The sequence below is a fragment of the Gymnoscopelus microlampas genome, assembly GCF_963454915.1.
Source record: "Gymnoscopelus microlampas genome assembly, chromosome: 10".
NCBI lineage: Eukaryota > Metazoa > Chordata > Actinopteri > Myctophiformes > Myctophidae > Gymnoscopelus > Gymnoscopelus microlampas.
Genome location: NC_139947.1, coordinates 48,330,146 through 48,353,308, shown reverse-complemented (window position 1 = coordinate 48,353,308; position 23,163 = coordinate 48,330,146). Strand labels below are relative to the sequence as shown.

At 41.1% G+C, this 23,163-nt stretch overlaps 2 protein-coding genes across 2 annotated transcripts; both read right to left on the bottom strand.

Annotated features, from left to right (window-relative positions):
* Positions 1 to 276: 276 nt before the first annotated feature.
* Positions 277 to 21,284, bottom strand: pabpc1l (poly(A) binding protein, cytoplasmic 1-like; the record flags this gene model as incomplete). The annotated part of the gene is made up of 14 exons (XM_084070410.1): positions 277 to 339; positions 1,840 to 1,970; positions 2,643 to 2,757; positions 5,049 to 5,197; positions 6,527 to 6,646; positions 8,328 to 8,424; positions 8,814 to 9,077; positions 11,343 to 11,438; positions 11,877 to 12,014; positions 16,359 to 16,453; positions 17,130 to 17,269; positions 19,559 to 19,674; positions 20,448 to 20,641; positions 21,092 to 21,284. 14 exons carry the CDS (start codon positions 21,282 to 21,284, stop codon positions 277 to 279), a joined length of 1,911 nt encoding a protein of 636 aa, XP_083926536.1.
* Positions 13,262 to 14,734, bottom strand: LOC311053272 (protein disulfide-isomerase-like; the record flags this gene model as incomplete). Its single annotated transcript, XM_084068732.1, has 1 exon — positions 13,262 to 14,734. The coding sequence occupies one exon, from the start codon at positions 14,732 to 14,734 to the stop codon at positions 13,262 to 13,264; it is 1,473 nt and encodes a 490-aa protein (XP_083924858.1).
* Positions 21,285 to 23,163: the final 1,879 nt, after the last annotated feature.

Sequence of the window (23,163 nt, the reverse complement as noted above, 5' to 3'; positions counted from 1 at the left end):
TTGAAATCTAAAAAGGTATAAAAGTTATTGCCAAGAAGCAAGCACTCTATCTCTTTGAAACAGTGCACGCTTTTGCTAAAAGCCAAGATACTTTTCCATTTTCTTAAAACTACTGAGTACTGGAATGTAAATCCTTTCACATTAAAGACAAAAGTAAAAGAAGGACTTAACTATTGAAAATCATTCTCAGTTTCACCTGTAAACGATGAGCTGTTTAATAATAATAATGCTGATTAAGATCTCATCCTCCATTTAGGGCTAACCTGAAGGGGTTCTTTACTTCTTAGGAGAGTCATCTTTAGCCTGGTGGGCCTGCAGCACAGCAACCGCTTCCTCCAGCTGAAAACCAAACATCAGTCACAACCTCACCAGCACAACCAACCCCTCCAGTACAGTAACACAAAGTGTTATGTTCTAAATAACATGGGTTACACTGTGATTAGGTATGGGACGATAATCGTTATCGTTTATCGTGTTAAAAAAACGCTCACAATGATCTCGTATCGCAGAGATTTAAATGTATCGTGAAATTGTCCTCCGTCATACACTAGGATGAAATAGCTTTAGTTGAGCCTCTAATTCAGCACCACTTAAACCCTCTATACGTGATAAAACGGACCTGTAAAGAGCGCATTTGGTACGCTCTTATTTCACTCTAAACAAATCTATTCGCCAAAAATAAATCTACAAGCTCGCAACACATTGTGAGCTTGTAGATATGCTATGTTTGGTGAACGTTCCCTTAGAATAGGGATGCTGGGGGTTCAAGTGGTTAACAAAAGTGGCATTTTAAGTTTTAAGCAGAATTCGTTAATCACAATTATTTTTGCCACAATAAACGTAACATTTTCATATCATCCCAACCCTGACTGTGATACAGGTTTTGCTGTGTGTTGCTATATAGTGGTTAAGGTTAACTTTAGACTGTGTGTTTAATATGGGATACCCAAAGGGGAGATGGAAATGCTGAAGTCACACGCAGAGATAAGGAAGTTGTTATCTGTGACATGAGACTGAAGTAAGGGCAGTGCATGTTCTGACATTGGAACGTGTGTACGTACACGTGACTGACATGTCAGTCTTTTCACACAACAGAAAGGAACACTGGGCATTTAACAAAGTGCTATGACACTATATCAATATATCCACCAATACTGTGTATCCACTCTGGTGTGAAATCCTTTTCCAGAAAATCTTGAACCACTTTTCTACTTTTCTGCCACCAAAATGTATTGAATACCGCAATGGAAACAACCTGACACCACCACAACCAACAAGAATGACATTTTACCCTTTTTGTGGCATGGATTGCATAATTGCACTTGCTGTACTGTTTGCAAACTGTTAATGTATTCAATCAATCAATCTCTTTAGACAATGTGTAAACAAGCAAACAAAAATAGAGCCATTAGTGTGGAAATGTATGATATATGGCCAAAGGTGTGATGTGTGGTTCTCAACCCTTTCAGGCCGCGACCCCCCAAAAACTGGGGACCCCCCAAAATAATCATATTTGAACTGGGGACCCCCCCAAAATAATCACATTTGAACTGGAGAACCCCACCCTGACAAGCACTTAGAATGTAGGAGTTGAGGCATTACATTTAGTTTGACTCGATTCCACAGATGAAAATTGTGAAAAAAGCAGATCTACAATTAATTGCATCTTTCTTATATTATTTGACAATTTTAAGATGGCCTTAAAAGTCCTTAAATTGTCACTGTCATCTGGGGACCCCCCCCCCCCAAAAAAAAATCATCCCGACCCACAGGTTGAGAACCACTGTCAGATAGACAATGACAAGCATTGATGACTAAAATGCTACATCATCATCTTGCCTTAGCATGAAGGGACTCTGGGGACTCCAGCATGTGCAGCAGCTCAGAGTTGTCGATCTCCAGCAGCATGCCTGTGATCTTTCCAGCCAACACTGGCTGAACGGCTTGGATCAGCGGATACAAGCGCTCACCTACAGGACACAGTAGCATTAAGTCACTGTCAGGGCAGGAAACCTTGTATCTTTGTAATTATTTCACCTTTTTTTATTTCATTAACCCATTCAATCCGGTAAAGTTTTTTTTTCTTTGTCCCATTTCCTGAAAAGTAACGGTTTCGGACATGCAAGCTTTCTGCCAGACAGTGGCGATAAGAAAGAGGGTCATTATAACAATACATAACAGAACTGAGCGGATCACATGGCTGCAATGGAGCAGTGTTGATTTCGTCGACTAAAACTATGACGAAAAATGTTCGTCGACTACCTTTTTTCACTGACGAAAACTAACCAAAAACTAAATAAAAACTAAGCTATGATGACTAAAACTAAGACTAAAGATATTGCCAATTTCATCAACAAATAAAAACTAGACTAAACATTTGTGAGCTCTGAAAATAGCCGATCTACAAGCTCACAGCGCTGTTGTGAGCTTGTAGATCGGCTATTAGATCGGCTATTTTCAGCATGCAGCCAAGTGTAAAATCAGCCATTACGACGCCATCAAGGCACCGCCAAAATACATTTTAGTCAACTAAATCAACTGTAGATTTAGCTGACTATAATCTTATGATATCTAGTCGACTAAAACTAGACAAAAACTAAACATTTCAGATGACTAAAACTAAATGGAATGCTGCTACACACCCAGCAGTTGTTTCTGGTCCATGTGCGGCGCGGCAGCCAGCATGGAGGCAGTGAGAGGCTCATGGCCTCGAACGTGGACCGCTGGTCCCACCATCACTGGTGGGGGAGGAAGAACCTTTACAACACAAACACACAAGATAAACCATCACTGGTGGGGGAGGAAAAACCTTTACAACACAAACACACAAGATAAAACTGATGACAAAGCACACAGCCAAGTGATATTCATGAATATGGCCATGGGCCATTTTTTTTTTTGTTAAAAAGGTTAAAGGCATTGTAGGGAACATTAAGCCTAAATTTAAAAAATATTTATATATATATTTTTAGCATTTTTTCCCCTCTATCAGCCACTATATAATGATGCTGGGGTGTTTTGAAACACAGTACTCTTTCTGAAAACCCTATTTTCCCTCATTGTTATTGTTTGTGCAGTTCGTTTCCCGGCCACCAGGGGGTGATGCCTCCATAGACTTCCATAGACTTCCTTACGTACCGGACAAATATAACAACAACAACAACAATAGGGAAAATAGGGTTTTCAGAAAGAGGCCTGTGTTTCAGTGCAGGAAAACACCCCAGCATCATTATATAGTGGCTGATAGAGGGGAAAAAATGCAAAAAATATATATATAAATATTTCTTAAATTTAGGCTTAATGTTCCCTACAATGCCTTTAAAGTACTATATTGTGATAGTAATCATTGTTACAGAGCGTTTGTTCGGTCACAGGGGTCTCTCCAGCTCTTTAGTAAACAGAATATAATACATCTTTAGGTAGGTGACAACATTTAAGCCAATCAGGAGAGAGCACTGAAAATGCATTTTTTGTTTAATAAAGAGCTGGAGAGACATGGGAGACTCCTTATACTGAACACTCTATAGCAATGAGTACTATCAGAATATAGAGCTATTTAACACTTATTTTAACCAAAGTAAATCACTTACCCTACCTTTAAGTACAGTACTCAAGCCCAATTTAGGCATTTAGCAGACACTCTTTATCCAGAGCGACTTACAGTAAGCAAGGTGAACACATACATAGAATGCATAGAGACAGTATAGTGCCTCAGTAATCTAGGATCATAGATAAACCAAGAAGTCTAAACAATATCATATCAAAAAAGAATTAAAGAAACTATGGGATGCCAGGTAAACAATGAACCTAGCATCTGTCTAAGTCAGGGGTCTTCAACAGGGGTTCTGGGACCCCCAGGGGGTCCTCAAGGTTACTACAGGGGGGCCGCCAAATCTTTGCGTGATATGATATTCATTTTTACACGAACCACTTGAACCCTAAGCATCCCTTTTCAGAGGAGAACCTTAGCCAAAAATAACAGATCTACAAGCTCGCAACGCCTCGCTCTGCGTGGCGCCGTGAGCTTGTAGATTGGCTATTTTTGGCAAAGAGGTATGGTGTAGAGGGGGGAAAAAAAGTTTAATCTACAACACAATTTTAAAGTGGGGATTCCTGCTAGCCTGGTTCCAAACCATAGACCCCGCCCACTCTCTGAGTAGACTGCCTCTTGGTCTGGTGTTGAAATGTGAGCCTAGGATATCTTCGATACCCTCCAGTACCGTCCAATGAGAGTCGAAGGTGGGGGTGGGTCTAACGACAAGCCAATCAGCGAGTATCTGCTAAAACGAGCTGTGCAATGACGTCAGATGTAGGCGGATCCGTGGATCTCTTGTGATTGGTTTAGGGAAATTCAAATCCCCTCTGCCTTGCAATAGCCCACACTGCAGCCAATTTTAGACTGAAGCTCCACGCAGCTTCAGGCTAGATCCCTGCTTCATCTCCCTCTCTCGGCTAGGGGGTCCTTGCCTTGAAAAACGTTGAAGACCCCTGGTCTAAGTAAATGTACTTAGTTATGCTATCCACCACTGTGTGTACCAGTGTTGATTTTGTCGACTAAAACTATGACGAAAATCTTTCGGCGACTACCTTTTTTCACTGACGAAAACTAAATAAAAACGTAATAAAAACTAAGCTATGATGATTAAAACTAAATATAGACTAAAATGTTAGAGAGGGACGAGTGGAGAAGAGATCCGGTAGAACTAACTAACTGAGTAATTTTATGCTTGGTTGCGCTCTGGTGTTGCACTCTGAAAATAGCAGATCTACAAGCTCACAACGCATTGTGAGCTTGTATAAAATCCAAGTATAAAATCAGTCATTACGACGCCATCAAGGCACCGCCAAAATACATTTTAGTCGACTAAATCAACTGTAGATTTAGTCGACTATAATCTTATGATATTTAGTCGACTAAAACTAGACTAACAGTGAAACATTTCAGGTGACTAAAATGTGACTAAAACTAAAAGGAATTTGATTCAAAAGACTATGACTAAAACTGAATCAAAATTTGCAGTCAAAATCAACACTAGTGTGTGCTGTACCTGCTGTCTGGGCATGGGAATGGGAGTAGGGATAGGAATAGTAATGATCTGGTGAGCGTTCCTGGGTCCAGGAGGGTACTTGTACTGGTTGCCTCGGACCATGCCCTGCATGTCGGTGCGGCTCCCTGCCGTCTGAGTACCGATGTTGTCTGGACCAAAGAGAGCGAGAGAGAGAGAGAGACACTAGGGCAACTGAAGCCTTCGGTTTAACCCATTCAAACCGGGAACGCATCTACAAATGTCTTCTAAATCCTAACAGATTTCTGAAAAACGTATGCTGCTAAATATCAGTGGTGCTCTAACTGTTTCATAATTTTCAAAGGACCCCCAACATTACATGCATTTGGCCACGGACCGCCATCTCAAAATATTTTGTTCCAGGGACCCCCCCCCCCCCCCCCCCCCCGAAGCAAAGATTTGAGTTACAAACGTTCCCTTGAAAAAATATATATTCAAAGATTTGCCCAAATATTCACGATTTTTCAAAAGAAAATACTGATCTACAAGCTCATAGCACGGCACCAAGTGCTGCGCTATGAACTTGTATATCTGTTATTTTTGAATAGCCAAAGTATAAAATAATGGTTACAGCTACTATCTAAAATGACACAGATGCGTTGCTGTATTGAATGGGTTAAGTGTTGAAATGTGCGAGCTGATTAACTTTTTGCTTTTCTAAGACAATCGCTATAGGCCGTATTTTTGTGTTGATTTATTTACATAGGAGAGTGAATGTAACCGGGGGAGTTGTCATTATGCGGTGGAGGAACTATCCGGTCATCTCTACCAGTGCCTCTCAACCTGTGGGTCGGGACGGGGGGTCCCCACATGATTTTGGGGGGGACCCCCAGATGACAGTAAAGTGACAATTTATCTTTTTAATACCCCCCAAAAAATCTAAAGTAATCAACAAACTATACTATAACAAACAAACATTGGCCAAATTGTCAATTAATATAAGAAAGAGGCAAAACTTGTGATATAATAATATAATATATAGATGATAATATCTAATATATAATAATATAATGATATAATAATAGTCAATCTACAAACTCGTAGATTGGCTATTTTCAGAATATTTATCTGTGGAACATAGTCAGACTAAATGTAATGCTTCAACTCCTATAATTCCAAGTGCTTGTCAGGGTGGGTGTGTCCCCGGTTCAAATATGATTATTTTGGGGGGTCCCCAGTTCAAATATGATTATTTTGGGGGGTCCCCCAGTTCAAATATGATTATTTTGGGGGGTCCCCAGTTCAAATATGATTATGGGGTCCCCAGTTCAAAAATGATTATTTTGGGGGGTCCCCAGTTCAAAAATGATTCTTTTGGGGGGTCCCCAGATCAAATATGATTCTTTTGGGGGGGCCGCGGCCTGAAAAGGTTGAGAACCACTGCTCTATACCAGTGGTCTTATTTCCCGTTCTTCACATGGCCACACGGCGGCGGCGCTGCTGCTGCTGCGGTGTCTTACTTGTCCTCTGTGTGTAGTTGGCGATGCGTGGGGCCTGGGTGGACGCCTGTCTGACCGTGGCGATGGGAGTGGACGCACGGCGGGGGAAAGCACTGCCCACATACTGGGCGGGGTACGGGCCTACAACAACAAGAGACACAGTGTCAGCATGGAGTACATTATTATCTCCTCTCTGTTCTACAGCATCTCTGTCAGGGAGAAACCTTGTAGCTCCATGTTTAACCCATTAAGACCAGGGAACGCATCTGTGTCATTTTAGATTTTAACCACTTTAACCATTATTTTATACTTTGGCTATTCAAAAATAGCAGAATGATACACAATATTGTAGATCTTGTAGATCTATTTTTGAAAAATCTTGAAAATCTCTGTGCAAATCTTGAATATATATATATTTTAAAGCAAACATTTGGGGGTCCCTGGAACAAAATATTTTGAGTTGGGGGTCCGCAGCCAAATACATATCATTTTGGGGGTCCTTGACATGAAAAAGTTTGAGAACCACTAATATTATAGCAACATAAATGTTTCAGGAAAATGTTAGGATTTAGAAGAATTTGTAGAATCCCCAGAAGCAAAGATTTGAGTTACGAATGTCTGCTTTAAAAACATATATTCAAAGATGTGCACATATTTTCACTATAAAAAATAAATAGCAGATCTACAAGCTCAATGCGTGGCACTGAGTGCCGCACTATGAGCTTGTATATCTGCTATTTTTGAATAGCCAAAGAAATCTAAAAAATACACAGATTCTTTCCCGGTCTAAATGATCTTTTTATGTTTTTTTCTCATGAAATAATGCCCCGTTTCATACTCAGACACCAGGCTGAAAGTGGTTAAGTGTGTCCGTGGGCTTCGTAAATATTGAATCAATGAAAAGTATTAACAAGAGCTTGTGTTGTGATTAAATACATTACATTGGATTCATTGGAACACATGGTTCTTTTTTCTACATTTCCTGAAAAGCAGTGGTTTTGGACATGCAAGGTACCTCACTGACAGCGACCATATGCTCAAGCAAGCATGTCTACATAACTGCGCACATGCACAAACGCACACACACACACACACACACACACACACACACACACACACACACACACACACACACACACACACACACACACACACACACACACACACACACACACACACACACACACACACACACACACACACACACACACACAATTTATTTATGTCCACATAAAGGAGAAGGGTTACATTCACAAAATCATGGCATGTTTTCATGATACAATAGCATATATGGCCATATATGGTATATGGTGACTGCCAATTATAGCAGAGATAGCACAATACTTTGCCAGTCTTTTTGAGCATCCTAAGTTGTTGAAACCCTCTAACAACTAGTCTGTGGGTATAATGTCCCAGGCTGCCGAATATAAAAACAAATAGTCTGCACCTATAGCCCAGCTTTGAGATGGTATGTAGGAGTGGTTGGTATTTAATGACCGTGGTCATAAAGGCCTCCTCTAGGCTAAGGTCAAAGGTGCATGCTATCTCTAACACACACACACACACACACACACACACACACTAGCAATACCACAATGTAGAAAAACTCTGTTACAAGTAAAAAACCTGTGTTCAAAATGTTACTCGAGTAAAAGTACAGAAGTATTGGCATCAAAATATACTTAAACGTACCAAAAGTAATACAATGTTTGAAAATAGCAGATCTACAAGCTCACAACGCGTCGCATGGCGACGCGTTGTGAGCTTGTAGATCTGCGATTTTACTTTACACCACTGGTATTTACCCACACACTGTATTTACCCTGGGGTCTCGGGGGCTGTGCAGTGGTCCAGCGGGGTGGTGGGGGGGTACGGATGGTGCTGACAGCATTGTGGTTGTAGAACGATCGAGTCGGCGGCTGAAACAAACAAAGAGTTTACATTTCACATAACATGTTTATATATACAATATATTTTGGGGTATAGAATTTACTAAGTATATTATTATTAAATACTATATCAAATACCATACTATAAAATCTTCATGTCAAAGACCCCAAAATTATATGTATTTGGTCGCGGACCCCCATCTCAAAATCTTTTGTAATAGGGATCCCCAGAAGCAAAGATTTGAGTCAAAAATGTTCCCTTTAAAAAAAGAAAGATTCTAATATTTGCACAAATTTTCACGGTTTAAAAAAATAAAAGCAGATCTACAAGCTCATAGCGCTGCACTCTGTGCCGCGCTATGAGCTTGTAGATCTGGCGGAGGGGAGGGGGCTCACAGCGCATGGAGGGGGGTCTTTACCTGTGGCACGGTGGACATGAAGTATCCGGCCTGTTGGTAGGAGTCCATCATGGGGCCGGGCATGGCCCTCACGGTGGCCAGTCTCTGCATGTACTTGTTGGTGAGGATGGCCTTGCGCTCCTCCTTCCTCTGGGCCAGGGCCACGTACAGCGGCTTGGTGGCCACGATGCGGCCGTTCATCTCCGTCACCGCTTTGGTGGCCTCCTCGGGCGACGAGAAGCACACGAATCCAAAGCCTTTGCTGTGGCCGCCGTCAGTCATGACCTGTGCAGGATACAGTGGTGGAAGAAGTACTCAGATATTTTTTTTTACTTAAGTAAAAGTAGCAATACCGCAATATAAAAATACTCTGTTACGAGTAAAAGGTCTGTGTTCAAAATGTTACTTGAGTATTGGCATCAAAATGTACTTAAAATACCAAAAGTAAAAGTACTAAAATATTTGAAAATAGCAGATCTACAAGCTCACAACGCGTTGTGAGCTTGTAGATCAGCTATTTTCAAATAGCCTATGTATAGCCTATGTAGGGCTGAAGTGTTTAATGCATGTTTTATAATATAATCATTTACATGTGCAAAGTAACTAAAGTTTTCAAATAATTGTGGTGGAGTGAAAGTACAATATTTTCCTCTGAGATGTATTGGAGTAGAAAAGTATTGAAAATTGGAAATACTCCAGTAAAATAGAAAATACTTAGTTACGTTACACCACTGCCTACAGTAAAGCGAAAGACAGACTCCCATTGGACAGTGCACTTGCTGCTTCCCTACCTCAATGGTTCTTTTATGTATTCCCAAAGTGTGCTAATCATTCTCCTGCCTTATGACTTTGTTTGCACTTGATCTATTTGTCTCAGCCAGGAGACTATGGTTTCGTTCTCGTCCTTCCGTGTGTCCACCAAGCTAACATTGGTCAAGCTTCACGTGACACGTGACAATATGTTGAAAGGGTGTGCTTTGATTGGCTAGCGAGACGCATGATGAAATAGAGACCTATAAATAGGTGTGTCACTTCAAAAGATCATTTATATCTTTTGAAGTGAGGTAAGACAGGATTAATCAGGAACAGTACTGGCGGAGACCTGTGCTCCGAGGAGCACATTTTCTAGTTGTCTCCGCCAGGAGAGTTTGTTTTCACTTTCCGTCAGCCAAGCAAACATTGGTCGAGCCTCACGTGACACTTGACAATACGGTGAAATAGTGTGATCTGATTGGCTAGTGACATATAACGGGCTATAAATACATGTGTCACTTTGAAAGAGTCTTTGCCTCTTTCAAAGTGAGGTAAGACAGGAATAATCACTAAATGGCTGAGAAATGGCGGATACTGTAACAATTGGATAGGACACTTACACAGACAGGACAGATAGGACACTTACACAGACAGGACAGATAGGACACTTACACAGACAGGACGGATAGGACACTTATACAGACAGGACGGATAGGACACTTATACAGACAGGACGGATAGGACACGGATAGGACACTTATACAGACAGGATGGATAGGACAGTTATACAGACGGATAGGACACTTGTGTCATGTTACTATGACACAGTAACATGTTCTATTTTTTGTAAGAATTAGAACATAAGAATTAGAACATTCCCAACATTCCCAACACAAGTCTGCTGGCGGAGACTTGTGCTCCGAGGAGCACTTTTTCTAGTTTAAGTTGTTTCTGTTTTCATGTGATTGTTAGGTTGTGTCGTGTACTACGTTCCAACGTTGTCCTGCTGCTAAACTGAACAGGGCTCCCTCGTAAAAAGAGATGGGAATGGGATCTTCACCTGTATAAATAAAGGTTAAATAAAAATAAAATAAAAAAGACACAGGGAAGGATCAGTGAGGTGCAGAATTGGCCGGCATTGGAGTAAGGGGGTTGCCGTCTTTGCTGCTGGTTGTGTTCCCCCACACCCCCAGCTAATCCATACCCTGTACCATACATGAGCAACTGGCGGTGCGGGGGCCACATGCGGCCCCCACCTTCACTTAATGCGGCCCTCAGGTTAATATCGGAACACTGATATAATATTGATTTCAGCTGTTTACAATTCCAAACATAACCCACTTTAATTACTTCAGTCTATATTAGTAGCTTAATGGCTAGTATAAAAATTCTATTGTCTTTTTTATGTCCAATATATTTGTATTTAAGTTCATAAAATGTACATAACTATAACTAAATGCATTTAAAATTAAATAAAAATGTAACTTTTCAGGATTCCAATAAAAAAAAAATAATAATAAAAAAAAATCAGGATTCCAATCCAAAAATATTATTATTTTTTTGAGCTTGTAGATCGGCTATTTTTGCCACTTTTGTGTGACATAGAATGGTGAAGTATGACATTAATTTATGGAAAAAAGTTGAAATACGAAGAGTCTGTCTGCCCGACAGTATATGCAATATCTGGAGTGAGTGTGGCAATAGAGTGACCCTCTCCATCATCAAAGTTGCATCACCCCTGCGCCCTGTTCCTACCACCTTGGCACTAGTGATGGTCCTGTAAGGAGGAGCTACTACCTTGGCACTAGTGATGGTCCCATATGGAGCAAACTCGTTGCGCAGTCTCTCATCATCTATGCCATCGTCCAGGTTCTTCACGTACAAATTCACTCCCTGGAATCAACACAGAAGCAAAGCCGAGCTTGAGCTAAAAAGCATTATTTTACACTTTGGCTATTCAAAAATAGCAGATATACAAGCTCATAGCACGGCACCGAGTGCCGCGCTATGAGCTTGTAGATCTGCTATTTTTGAAAAATCAAGAAAATGTGTGCAAATCTTTGAATATATGTGTTTTAAAGCGAACATTTGTAACTCAAATCTTTGCTTCTGGGGGGTCCCTGGAACAAAATATTTTGATGGGGGCGGTTAAATACATATACATTTTGGGGTCCTTGACATGAAAAAGTCGGCGAACCACTGATATACCAACATACGTTTTTATCAAAAAACTGTTAGGATTTAGAAGACATTTTGTAGAATCAGAAACTCAGGCCTTAATGGGTTAATTGAACTGAGAGCGTGCATGGTCCTGGGTGTAGCTAGCTGTACCTGGTAGCGTTGGATTCGGTCCTGTTTGATCTGGTCAAACTTGCGCTTTAGCTCCCCCTGCCGTTCCATCCTCTTCTGAGCCCGCCCGGCATAGAGAACTTTCCCATTCAGCTCTTTCCCGTTCATCTCCTCCACTGCCTAGAAAAAAAAGGAAGAAAAATAAAACACATGTATGTGACCTTGAGAAAGGAAAATGTTTTTCTTTAGGTTAAAAAAAAGAAAAATCCTGTTAACCCATTAAAACCGGGAAAGAATCTGTGTAATTTTTTTGTCTGGCTAGCAACGTACGTTTTTCAGAAAACTCTAGGATTTAGAACAGTTGTTTAGAACAGTGGCTCTAACACCTGTGGGTCGGGACCCCAAGGGGGGTCCGCACATGATTTTGGGGGGTCCCCAGATGACAGTGAAGTGACAATTTAAGGACTTTTAAGACCCTTTTAATACCTAAAAAAATAAAGAAAAGAAAAAGGCAAAAATAAAAAATGACTGCATCAAAAGTAAATCACACTATAAAAACTGGCCAAATATTGGCCAAATTGTCAAATATTACAAGAGGCAAGATTTTTTTAAATAGCCGATCTACAAGTTCACAACGCCACGTGTTGCGAGGCGTCCAGTTCAAATATGATCATTTTGGGGGGTCCCCAGTTCAAATATGATTGTTTTGTTGAGTGCCGGCCTGAAAAGGTTGAGAACCACTGGTTTAGAACAGTCGTTCTCAAAAATAACAGATATACAAGCTCCCAGTGCGCCACTTTGTGCCGCACTGCAAGCTTGTACATCTGCTATTTTTGAAACCTTTGTTAAAAGTGATTTCTTTTTAAATAATTTAGCATTTTTTAACAAATATCTTGTCTTCTATGGGGGTCCCTGGCACAAAACATTTTCAGATTGCATTGACCATGTCAATGTAGCAATACCAGCCTTAACCTATTAAGACCTGAGGCCGATTTAAAAAAATGTTTTCTAAATCCTAACGCTTTAAAAAAATATACATATATATTCAAAGATTTGCACAAATTTTCACAATTTTACAAAAATAGCAGATCTACAAGCTCATAGCGCAGCACTCGGTGCCACGCTATGAGCTTGTACATCTGCTATTTTTGAATAGCCTAAAGAAATCTAAAAATGACTCAGATGCGTTCCCGGTCTTAATGGGTTCATCTTTTACCCATCATAGATCAGAACCATTGTTCATTGATGCAAAATACTGAAGATGACAGGAATAACAACCAAGGGTATTAGAGAGCACCTTGCAAATGAATTGAGACCACCGACAGAGAACATAATATTTAACTCAGAGGAAGACCAAAGTCACCCCTGCAAAACAATAAACACGTGCAGACCAGTCGAAGTGCTCGAGTGTGGGGAATGCCCCGCCCTTATAACTCGTCATGCGAGTCCAGATCTTCAGCCGGGGTGCCACCCTCCTTGCCTCCACTCTCCAGGAATTTGACGAAGCCCTCCAGCGTTTTCTCCCCGGTGTAGTCGATGACCTTTCTACCGTCTCCTGCGGGGAAGAATTTAAGGGTGGGGAAGGTGTGGGCATCAATTGACCCAACGTCGTTGGTCGTGAAGTCAATCTTGGCCACTATGACATCCTTGCGGTCTTTGTACTTCTCTCCCAGTTTGTCCCAGACGGGGGCCAGCTTCTTGCAGTGTTCACACCAGGGTGTATACATCTCTACAAAGACGTTCTTGGTGGGATCTAAGACAACTTCTCTGAAGTTCTTGCCCACCAGGACCCAGACAGGGTTTTTGTCCCAGTCTTTGGGAACTCCCTGACTCATGAGAGAGGGCTCCAGTTTGCGCTCCTGGTAGAGTGTGCAGAACTCGATGATGCTCTCAGCGGTGATGGCCTCGTTGTCTGGCTTGAACTCTGTCATCTCATCGTCTAGGTTGAGCAGACGGAGGGTGGGGCATTGCTCCTTCTTCAGGGCGATAAACTCCATGATGTGCTGGTTCTCATCCACGTCAATGTCCATTAAGATGAACAGGATCTGGCCCTTGAAGACTTTCGCTGCCTTCCTGAATTGGTGCATTTTGTCCTGAAAGTCAGGAGCAGCCTTGGACACAAACATAAGGATGTGGTCCTTGAATTCTCTTAAGATTTTAGGGGCAGTCTTCACTGCATTCTCAATGACCAAAGGAAACTGGTTGGCCTTAATGAAAGCCAGGAGGTTAGGTGTGGTAAGCTCTCCGTCAAAGGCGTTACGGCCCTCATCAAAGTTCTTGAAGAGGACAACGCCATCCTTGGACACCTCGAACTTTGAGTACACGGCATCCTCAGACGTCATCCCAAACGTAACGTCATCTACAGCTTCCACTGCTTCAATGAAGGCCTTGGCATCATCAGACTGAGTATCCCTGAAGAAGCCAATGACCGCCACCTTGCTGTCTGCGATCATGGACTCTGCCTGCGTGACCTCTGCCAGGGTGACAAAAGCTGGGCCTGAGCGTTTCTTAATCCACTCGATGATGTCCTCAGCCTGCCTGCCAGAAGAGTACTCTTTGGGGGACTGCTTTTCTCCTCCCTGGAATAACTTGATGGTCGGGTATCCCAGGATGCCATACTCCTTGGCCAGCTCTGTCTCCTCCGTGGCGTCTACCTTACCCAGGCGGAAATCTGAACGCTCTGCCTTCAACATGCCGGCCACCTTGGCATACTCAAGGGCCAGATCTTTGCAGTGACCGCACCAAGGGGCATAGAATTCCACCAGAAGGTTCGGGTGAGCTTTCAACGCCTCGTCGAAGTTACTTCTCTTCAGCACCAGGACACCCTCTTCCTCCATGATCAGGGCTGACCACGTGCTGGCCACGACCAGCGTACAGAGTAGGAAAAACCTCAGAAACATAGTTACCAATCAGAAGCCTTTCTGAAAGACAGAATGAATCGTAGACACAAGCGTCTCCGCTTCACAGGAAACCTGTTTAATGGTTTGTTTCTACTGCTACTAAAACTGAACTTCAAAAAAGAAGCTTAAGTGATTTACTATGTCAAATCTAAGTCAGTGTATTACCGACATGTTTATTTATACTCCAAACTGTCGAAAGTTGGTACGTCACTGCTGTGCTCTAATTGGACAGAGAGTTTGACGTCATGATTGCTATGGTAGGAGGTTAAACACATAGATGTTGATTGCATGGCCACCATAAGACTAAACAAGGGAACCAGGAGACCTGGTACTGCCAGACCCCTAGTGGTTGAAATCTGAATGACCGGGCTTCGCATGACGTGTGTCCCTTCTATGTCCCTTCTATGACGAAAGGGGGACAGACTTTTTTGGCTGGGGCCGGGGGACAAAGTGACCATGCCCATGTATGGAGAAAACAGATACAAAGCCTCATGTAAGCCTGACCCCTTGGGTCTGGCAAAGACTAAGATCCAATTCAGAGCTTGCTGTCTAACTTAACACCGGTGAGTAGCCCAGCAAGTCCAGATGAGAAGATGTTAACATGGGTGTAGTTACCCTTTTCTTTTGTAATGGGATGTGGCAGATCAGATCTCAGATTCTGCATGTGTCCACATTGGCCTAAACTGACACTCATTCAAATAAGTCGGAGCAAGACATTACTACCTTTTACAGCATACATGGGCAACTGGAATATATATATAATATATTAATATCCGAATAGTGATATATTATTGATTTCAGCTATTGATTTTCATTGATTTCATACAATTCCAAACATGCAAACATGACCCACTTTAATTACTTCAGTCTATATTAGTAGCTTAATGACTAGAATTACAATTCTATTGTCTTTTTTGTGTCCAGTGTATTTGTATTTAAGTTAACAAAGTTAACATAAGTATAACTAAATGGATTTGAAATTAAATAAAAGTTTAACTTTTCAAAATTCCAATTCAAAAATAGGAAAATAAAATAAAATCAGGATTCCAATTAAAAAAATAGCAAAAATAGCCGATCTGCAAGCTCAAAATGCGTCGCAGTGTGACGCGTTTTTGAGCTTGTAGATCGGCTATTTCTGCTATTTTTGTGTGACATAGAATGGCCCGAAAGTATATGCAATGTGGCCCTCTGGAGTGAGTGTGGAAATGTAGTGGCCCTCTCCATCATCAACGTTGCATCACCCCTGTCTTACAGAGTTGTGATAAGAAGGTCCAACACCAAGTTTACACATCAACCACATACTGTACTGTAGGCCGACCTGACAACGCTATTTATTATTGCCAGCCACACTGACACACAGTATCGGTAAGGCGGTGCAGGCACGCAAGCACACACACACACACACACACACACACACACACACACACACACACACACACACACACACACACACACACACACACACACACACACACACAGAAGGCCATCCTGGCTGCAATATTTTACATTACGGCTGTCCTTTCTTTCGTATTTGACGTGTAGGGCACCTATACGCTTTGAGAGACTTATATAATACAGTATTGGTGAGTCGGTGCATCATGCCTTGTGCTCTTTTAGCATTTACCTTCTGAGCATCCTCGTGGCTGTAGTAGTTGACGAAACCGAATCCGCGGGAACGTCCCCTCTCATCCTTCATCACTCTCACACTGAGAGTTCTGCCTGGACAGGACATGTAGAGCACAGAGTACAAAACTCATCTTCATATGAAACATTACAAAATTAAAAAAGGACAGAACAATCGCCCTATTAGCCTAACCCATTCAATCCGGGAACGCATAAAGGCCTACTACTGTGTCACTTTAGAACAGTTTAAAATGAGTTAAGAATGTACAGTATGTAGCCTATATATTCAATGATTTGCACACATTCAGTTTTTTTGAAAAACGTATGTTTCTATAGCAGTGGTTCTCAAACCTTTTCATGTCAAGGACTCCAGGATGTATTTGGCCGCGGACCCTCATCTCAAAATATTTTGTAATAGGGACCCCCAGAAGCAAAGATTTGATTAAAAAATGTTCCCTTTAAAAATATATATATATATTCAAATCAAATATTCAAAACAAACCAAAAAAACTGATCTACAAGCTCATAGCGCGGCACTCTGTGCCATGCTATGAGCTTGTATATCTGCTATTTTTGAATAGCCAAAGAAATCTAAAGTTGCGTTGCCGGATTGAATGGGCTCAAACCTGATTTATATATAGTTGAACAGCGGTGGCTCACGCAGAAAATAGCCAATCTTTATGCTTTATGTAGATTGGCTATTTTCATGTGCAGCCAAGTATAAATCAAGCATAAGCACACTGAAAGACATGACAGTTCCATGGGATCTTACCAAACTTGGAGAAGACTTCCATGAGCTGTTCGTCGGTGTAGTCTTCGGCAAAGTTTTTGATGTAGACGTTGGTGAACTTCATGGCTTTGGCCCCGAATTCCACCGCTCTCTCCTTTCGGGACTTGAAGTGGCCAACGAATCTGAAAAACGGAATCCACCATCAAGAGGGAAAAAAACAAAAAACAGAAGAGGGACATTTAAGAACAAACTTAGGTCAGTTCTAATTTCCAAATGGTTCTGTAATGAAATATGCCAGATATGCGCATGCAGGCCAAATGATATTTAAAATAAATGAAAATGATCCACCCGTCATTACAAAATGGGAGAAAAACAAATGACAGAGTGACATAGGATGCACACAATATTATACACAAGAGTTCTGAATTAAATTGTTGTCAAGATTCTGCAAGGCGGATCCCGTTTCAGCGTTCATCATAGTCATGCCAGTTCACATAACACAGTTTACTGACCTACTCCGGGAGTGGGACAACTGACATGTTTCACCCAGGAAATTGGCTTTTGGGCTGGCAATGCCAGAGTCTCCCAACTCACCACTTGTTTCTAGGCTGAGCAAGAACACACAGAAGGTTATCTGCAAAGAGTCCACTGTGGTCTGTGCTACAACAAGGCTGAATGAACACAGTCATAAGTAGGCCTGTCACAATTATTACATCATCGCAATTATTTGAGATAATAGCAATTGTTTTGCATAAATCATCATAATCGTTTCCATGTTCAAACATTTTCAAAAAATAGCAGAAATAGCTGATCTAGAAGCTTACAACATGTCGCATGTTGTAAGCTTCTCAGCTATTTTAGCGGGAAAAAAGAAAAGAAAAGCATAATATTACTAAATGTGTCAGTAATTTCTTTGCATTCATTATTATGTCTGCCCTGTGCAATTTGTGATTATGAAGCCTAAAAACCAAATGGAAATGTAATTTGTGTTTAGCCTCGCGTGGCCAGACAATATCACACGACACACTGCGTGGATATTAGTCTGGTCCCTATCAATGATAGATTTTTTTCCAAGGGGCGGTTACAAAAAGATCCCAATAAGGTGATAAGCCCGCCCACATTTGGATACTGGGCCCTGATTGGTCCCTCACGACTTCGGAGGGAGAGAAATGAAATCTCTATTGAGGGGGGCCAGACCTAATCTGCCGAGGGCTAAAGTGCGATGCAATTTTGCAAAGGCAGATTCGTCTGGAACCAGGCTAATTTGTGTTCATATGTTCCAATGTTCAATGCCAAAAAACATAATTAGATCGTTAATCGCAATTATTTGTGTGACAATTAATCATCAAGTTAAATGTGTAATCGTGACAGTCCTAGTCATAAGCATCATCTTCACTGTCGGGTGGAAACCTTGCATGTCCAACACCATGCGTTCAACTTCCAATGGATCCGACAATACTTTATATATTATATAATATTTAAGCTCAATACTGTTCATTGGCTCGATATTTACAAAACCCACAGACTTGACTACTTTCACTTCCACAATGTTTCAATAACAGCTACAATTGCAGATCTGATGCTGTTTTTGTGTAACACTCTCGTGTTCGTGCATCAGTTTCTGGAGGAAAAAAATAACAATATGAATGTTGGAGATACAAGGTTTCTGCCCGACAGCGACGATTCGTTAACCATTACTATACATTATGATGCAACTAGGGATGGGACTATATGACCGTTTTATCAAGTATAGAGAGTTTAACCCATTTAGACCAGGAAAGAATCAGTGTCATTTTTTGATTTCTTTGATGAGCTTGTATGAGCTTGTAGATCTGCTATTTTTGAATAGCCAAAGAAATAAAAAATGACAGAGATGCGTTCCCGGATTGAATGGGTAAAGTAGTGCTGAATTTGCAGCTCAACAAAAGCTAATTCATCCTAGTGTTTGATGGAGGACAATTTCACGATGAATTAAAATCTCCGCTCTCTTATTGTGAGCGTTTTTTTATCGCGATAAACGATAATAACGATTATCGTCCCATCCTTAGACTAATTTGACACCATTGTATTTGCCGTTTGAAAATGAGTTACATGAGAAATGTAGACATTAAAATATTTTGGTAACGAAGAATGCATTACATGAACTTAAATCCATTCTATTTTGAGGACATTCAAATCTGACAAAGGGTTTGGGAAACCATGTCTTTAAGATTGACCGTTCGATCGAGGAGTCTTTTTGGTCGATCGCAGAGCAATTTGAAAACCCAGACAAAAACATCCACTCAAATCGCCAACGTCCGCCGTCCAATTGGAAAATGATCAAGTAGATCTTGTGACAAAAAGGCACTAGAAAAATCACTGACGGCCTACATAAAACTAGTCAGAAATACATGTTTATCAGATTTGACTTCATGACCTCACAATAGAATGTTGCCATTAATGTTAAAGACAAACTTGTCCTTTAAACTCACACTTTGCGATCATTCAGTAGCATCCCGTTCATGGTCTCGATGGCGCGGTTTGCAGCCTCCTGCGTCTCAAAGTGAACAAAGCCGTAGCCTTTTGAGCCTTTCTCATCACAAACAACCTGAGAAGGAAAGTTTTTTTATTAATCATGTCAATAGTAAAGATTTGTATTCAAAGAGGCACCAGCCAGCAATGGGGCTGATAATGTGCATCACATTCCCATGGCGCTATTTGTTAATAGTGTCTGTAGTCTTAAATAGGGCTGCAACTATATTTTCTCAGACGATTACTTTTTCGATAAATCAGATCATCTTGAAGCGTGTTTTATTTTGTATCAAAACTATTCCAATTGATTTTTCTTTCTCAAATCGTCTAAAACTTAATCTGTCAATGCCAGTAACCACTTATACGTTATTGTCTGGTGTCCCCCATGGTCTATACTTGGTCCCATTCATGTTTCCCTCTACACCAAATCTCTATGGCCAATCTGCTATGTTTACACTGAATGTTCGTCTATTATGACATGACATGCCCAGGGTTCTGACCAGTGATGCATTTTAATATTACTTAGCACATCTCTAGACTTAAGCATAGATACCATTTCTCCTTCCCGATACCGATAGCCATAACTTGCATATCGGTCGATACAGAGTACCGATTCGATAATAAAATAATGGTAATTGCACAGTAAGAATACAAAACAGTAGTGCAGCATCAATTCAAAATATTACTGCAAATGAAATCTTATCATGTGATGAATGACATGGTATCGGAACGGCATACTACTGACGTACTCGCCGATACCAACATTTAAGTAGTATCGGCAGCTTTTCCGATTACTGGTATATATATATCGGTATGGGAACGACTCTACTTGGGGCATAATGAACGTACCTTACAGGACAGAATATTCCCAAAGGCTGAGAAGGTGTCATACAGAGCCTTGTTGTCGATGGACTCATCCATGTTCTTGATGAAGATGTTGCCAACGCCAGACTTCCTGAGTCCAGGGTCGCGCTGAGACCACATGATTCGGATGGGACGTCCCTTGATGACCTCATAGTTCATGGTGTCCAGGGCACACTCCGCTGTAAATTCAGAGTATTCATGGGTAGGGCTGTCACCATTAAAACATTTAAGTTGTGTCTCATTGTGCAGAATGGCCGAAATATATATATAGGGCTGAAGTGGTTCATGTGTTTTGTAATAATAATCAAAGTCTACAAAGTAACTACTAACTCAAGTTTTCAAATAATTGTAATGGAGTAAAAAGTACAATATTTGCCTCTGAGATGTAGTGGAGTAGAAGTTAAAGTACTGCAAATTGGAAATACTCCAGTAACGTAAAAAATACCTCAGCATTGTACCTAAGTACAGTACTTGGGTAAATGTACTTAGTTACTTTAGTAGAGGGCTAAAATCTGCACGTCACAGTACGTATATAGCGTAACACGGCAGAACACACCACTGGTTCCAGGTCTAATTGGTGGAGAGCATTGTTTTGCTTCTTTAAGGTGGTCAAAAAAGGATGACATTACCATCAGCTGGCTGCTGGAAGTTTATGTAGGCGTATCCGAGGGATCTGCGAGTGATGAGGTCGCGGCAGACGCGGATGGACATGATGGGTCCCGCGGGAATGAACTTCTGATAGAGCATGGCCTCTGTGACGTCGCAATGCAGGTCTCCCACGTACAGCGAGGCCAGAGGGTAGGCCTGTCCGCTGCTGTTCATCTTGGCTCACAGCTACAGGTTGGGGAAAAGGAACAAAAGAAAAAGAGATGCAATAAACCTCGAGAAATCCACGTTCGTTCACATGGGTTAACCCATTAAGACCGGGAACGCATCTGTGTGATTTTTAGATTTCTTTGGCTATTCAAACATAGCAGATCTACAAGCTCATAGCGCAACATTTGTGCAAATCTTTGAACGTATGTATTTTTTAAAGCGAACATTTGTAACTCAAATCTTTGCTTCTGGGGGTCCCTGGAACAAAACATTTTGAGATGGGGGTCCGCGGCCAAATACATATCTAAAAATGTTTTCTAAATCCTAACAGTATGTTGCTATATCAGTGGTGCTCCAACTTTTCCATGTGCCACCCAAAATGATATGCACTTGGCCGTGGACCCCCATCTCAAAATATGTTGTTCTAGGACCCCCCCAGAAGCACAGATCAGAGTTAAAAATGTTCGTTTCCAAACATTTTTTAAATATATATATATATATATATATATATATATATATATATATATATATATATATATATATATATATAGTTAAAAATGTTCGTTTCCAAACATTTTTTAAATATATATATATATATATATATTAAAAAAATGTTTGGAAACGAACATTTTTAACTCTGATCTGTGCTTCTGGGGGGGTCCTAGAACAACATATTTTGAGATGGGGGTATATATATATATATATATATACACATTCAAAGATTTGCACACATTTTCCACGATTTTTCAAAAAACAGCCAAAGAAATGTTAAAATGACACAGATGCATTCCCGGTCTTAGTAAAGGATTAAACCAGTGGTTCGCAACCTTTTCAGCCTGTGACCCCCCAAAAATAATCATATTAGAACTGGGACAAGCAGGGTATATATATCACAGATAACGTTACGAGGCGTTGTGAGCTTGTAGATTTTTATATTTTATGGTATATTTTGTTAATTACTTTTGATGCAGAACTGGTCTTCTTTTCTTTTTTTTTCCCTTAAATTGTCACTTTACTGTCATCTGGGGACGCCCCAAAAATCAGACCCACAGATTGAGAACCACTGAGTTAAACCACTTATACCCTCTACTGAATAGTCTATTCGTAGTAAAAAAAAAACAGACCTGAGTTACAACTGTACATGGACTGGTTCTTTCTGTCTAAAACCAACCTCTTTGCCAAAAATAGCCGATCTACAAACTCACAGCTAATTTATGCCCCGAGAACATAGATGCTAGGGTTCATGTGGTTAACCACTTGCAAACATTCGGTATAGGCCAGGGGTCTTCAACAGGGGGTCCGGGTCCTCATAGTTACTACAGGGGGTCCGCCAAATCTTTGTGTGATATGATTTCATTTTTTTACCTTAACCACTTGAATCCTAGCATCCCTTTTCTTAGAACTTTAGCCAAAAATATCAGATCTACAAGCTCACTGTAGATCGGCTATTTTTGGCAAAGAGGTGTTTGGGGTAGAGGGAAAAAAGGGCAGACCAAGTAAACAAAAAAAGTTGAATCTGAAACACAATTTTATACAACATAGAGGGGGTCCCTGCTTCATCTCTCTCTCAGCTAGGTGGTCCTTGGCCTGAAAACGTTGAAGACCCCTGGTATAGGCGAATGTAAGGGCACAAATAGCAGGTCTTACAAGCTCACAACACATCCCAACTTGTTGTGAACCACTGATATTATAGCACCATAAGTTTGGAGGCCCTCTGGAGTGAGTGTGGAAATATAGTGGCCCTCTCCATCATCAAAGTTGCATCACCCCTGAACTAATGTCACAGTGGCATCATGCTAGTGCAGGGGTCTTCAACAGGGGGTCCGGGACCCCTAGGGGGTCCTCAAGAGTTACTACAGGGGGTCCGCCAAATCTTTGTGTGATG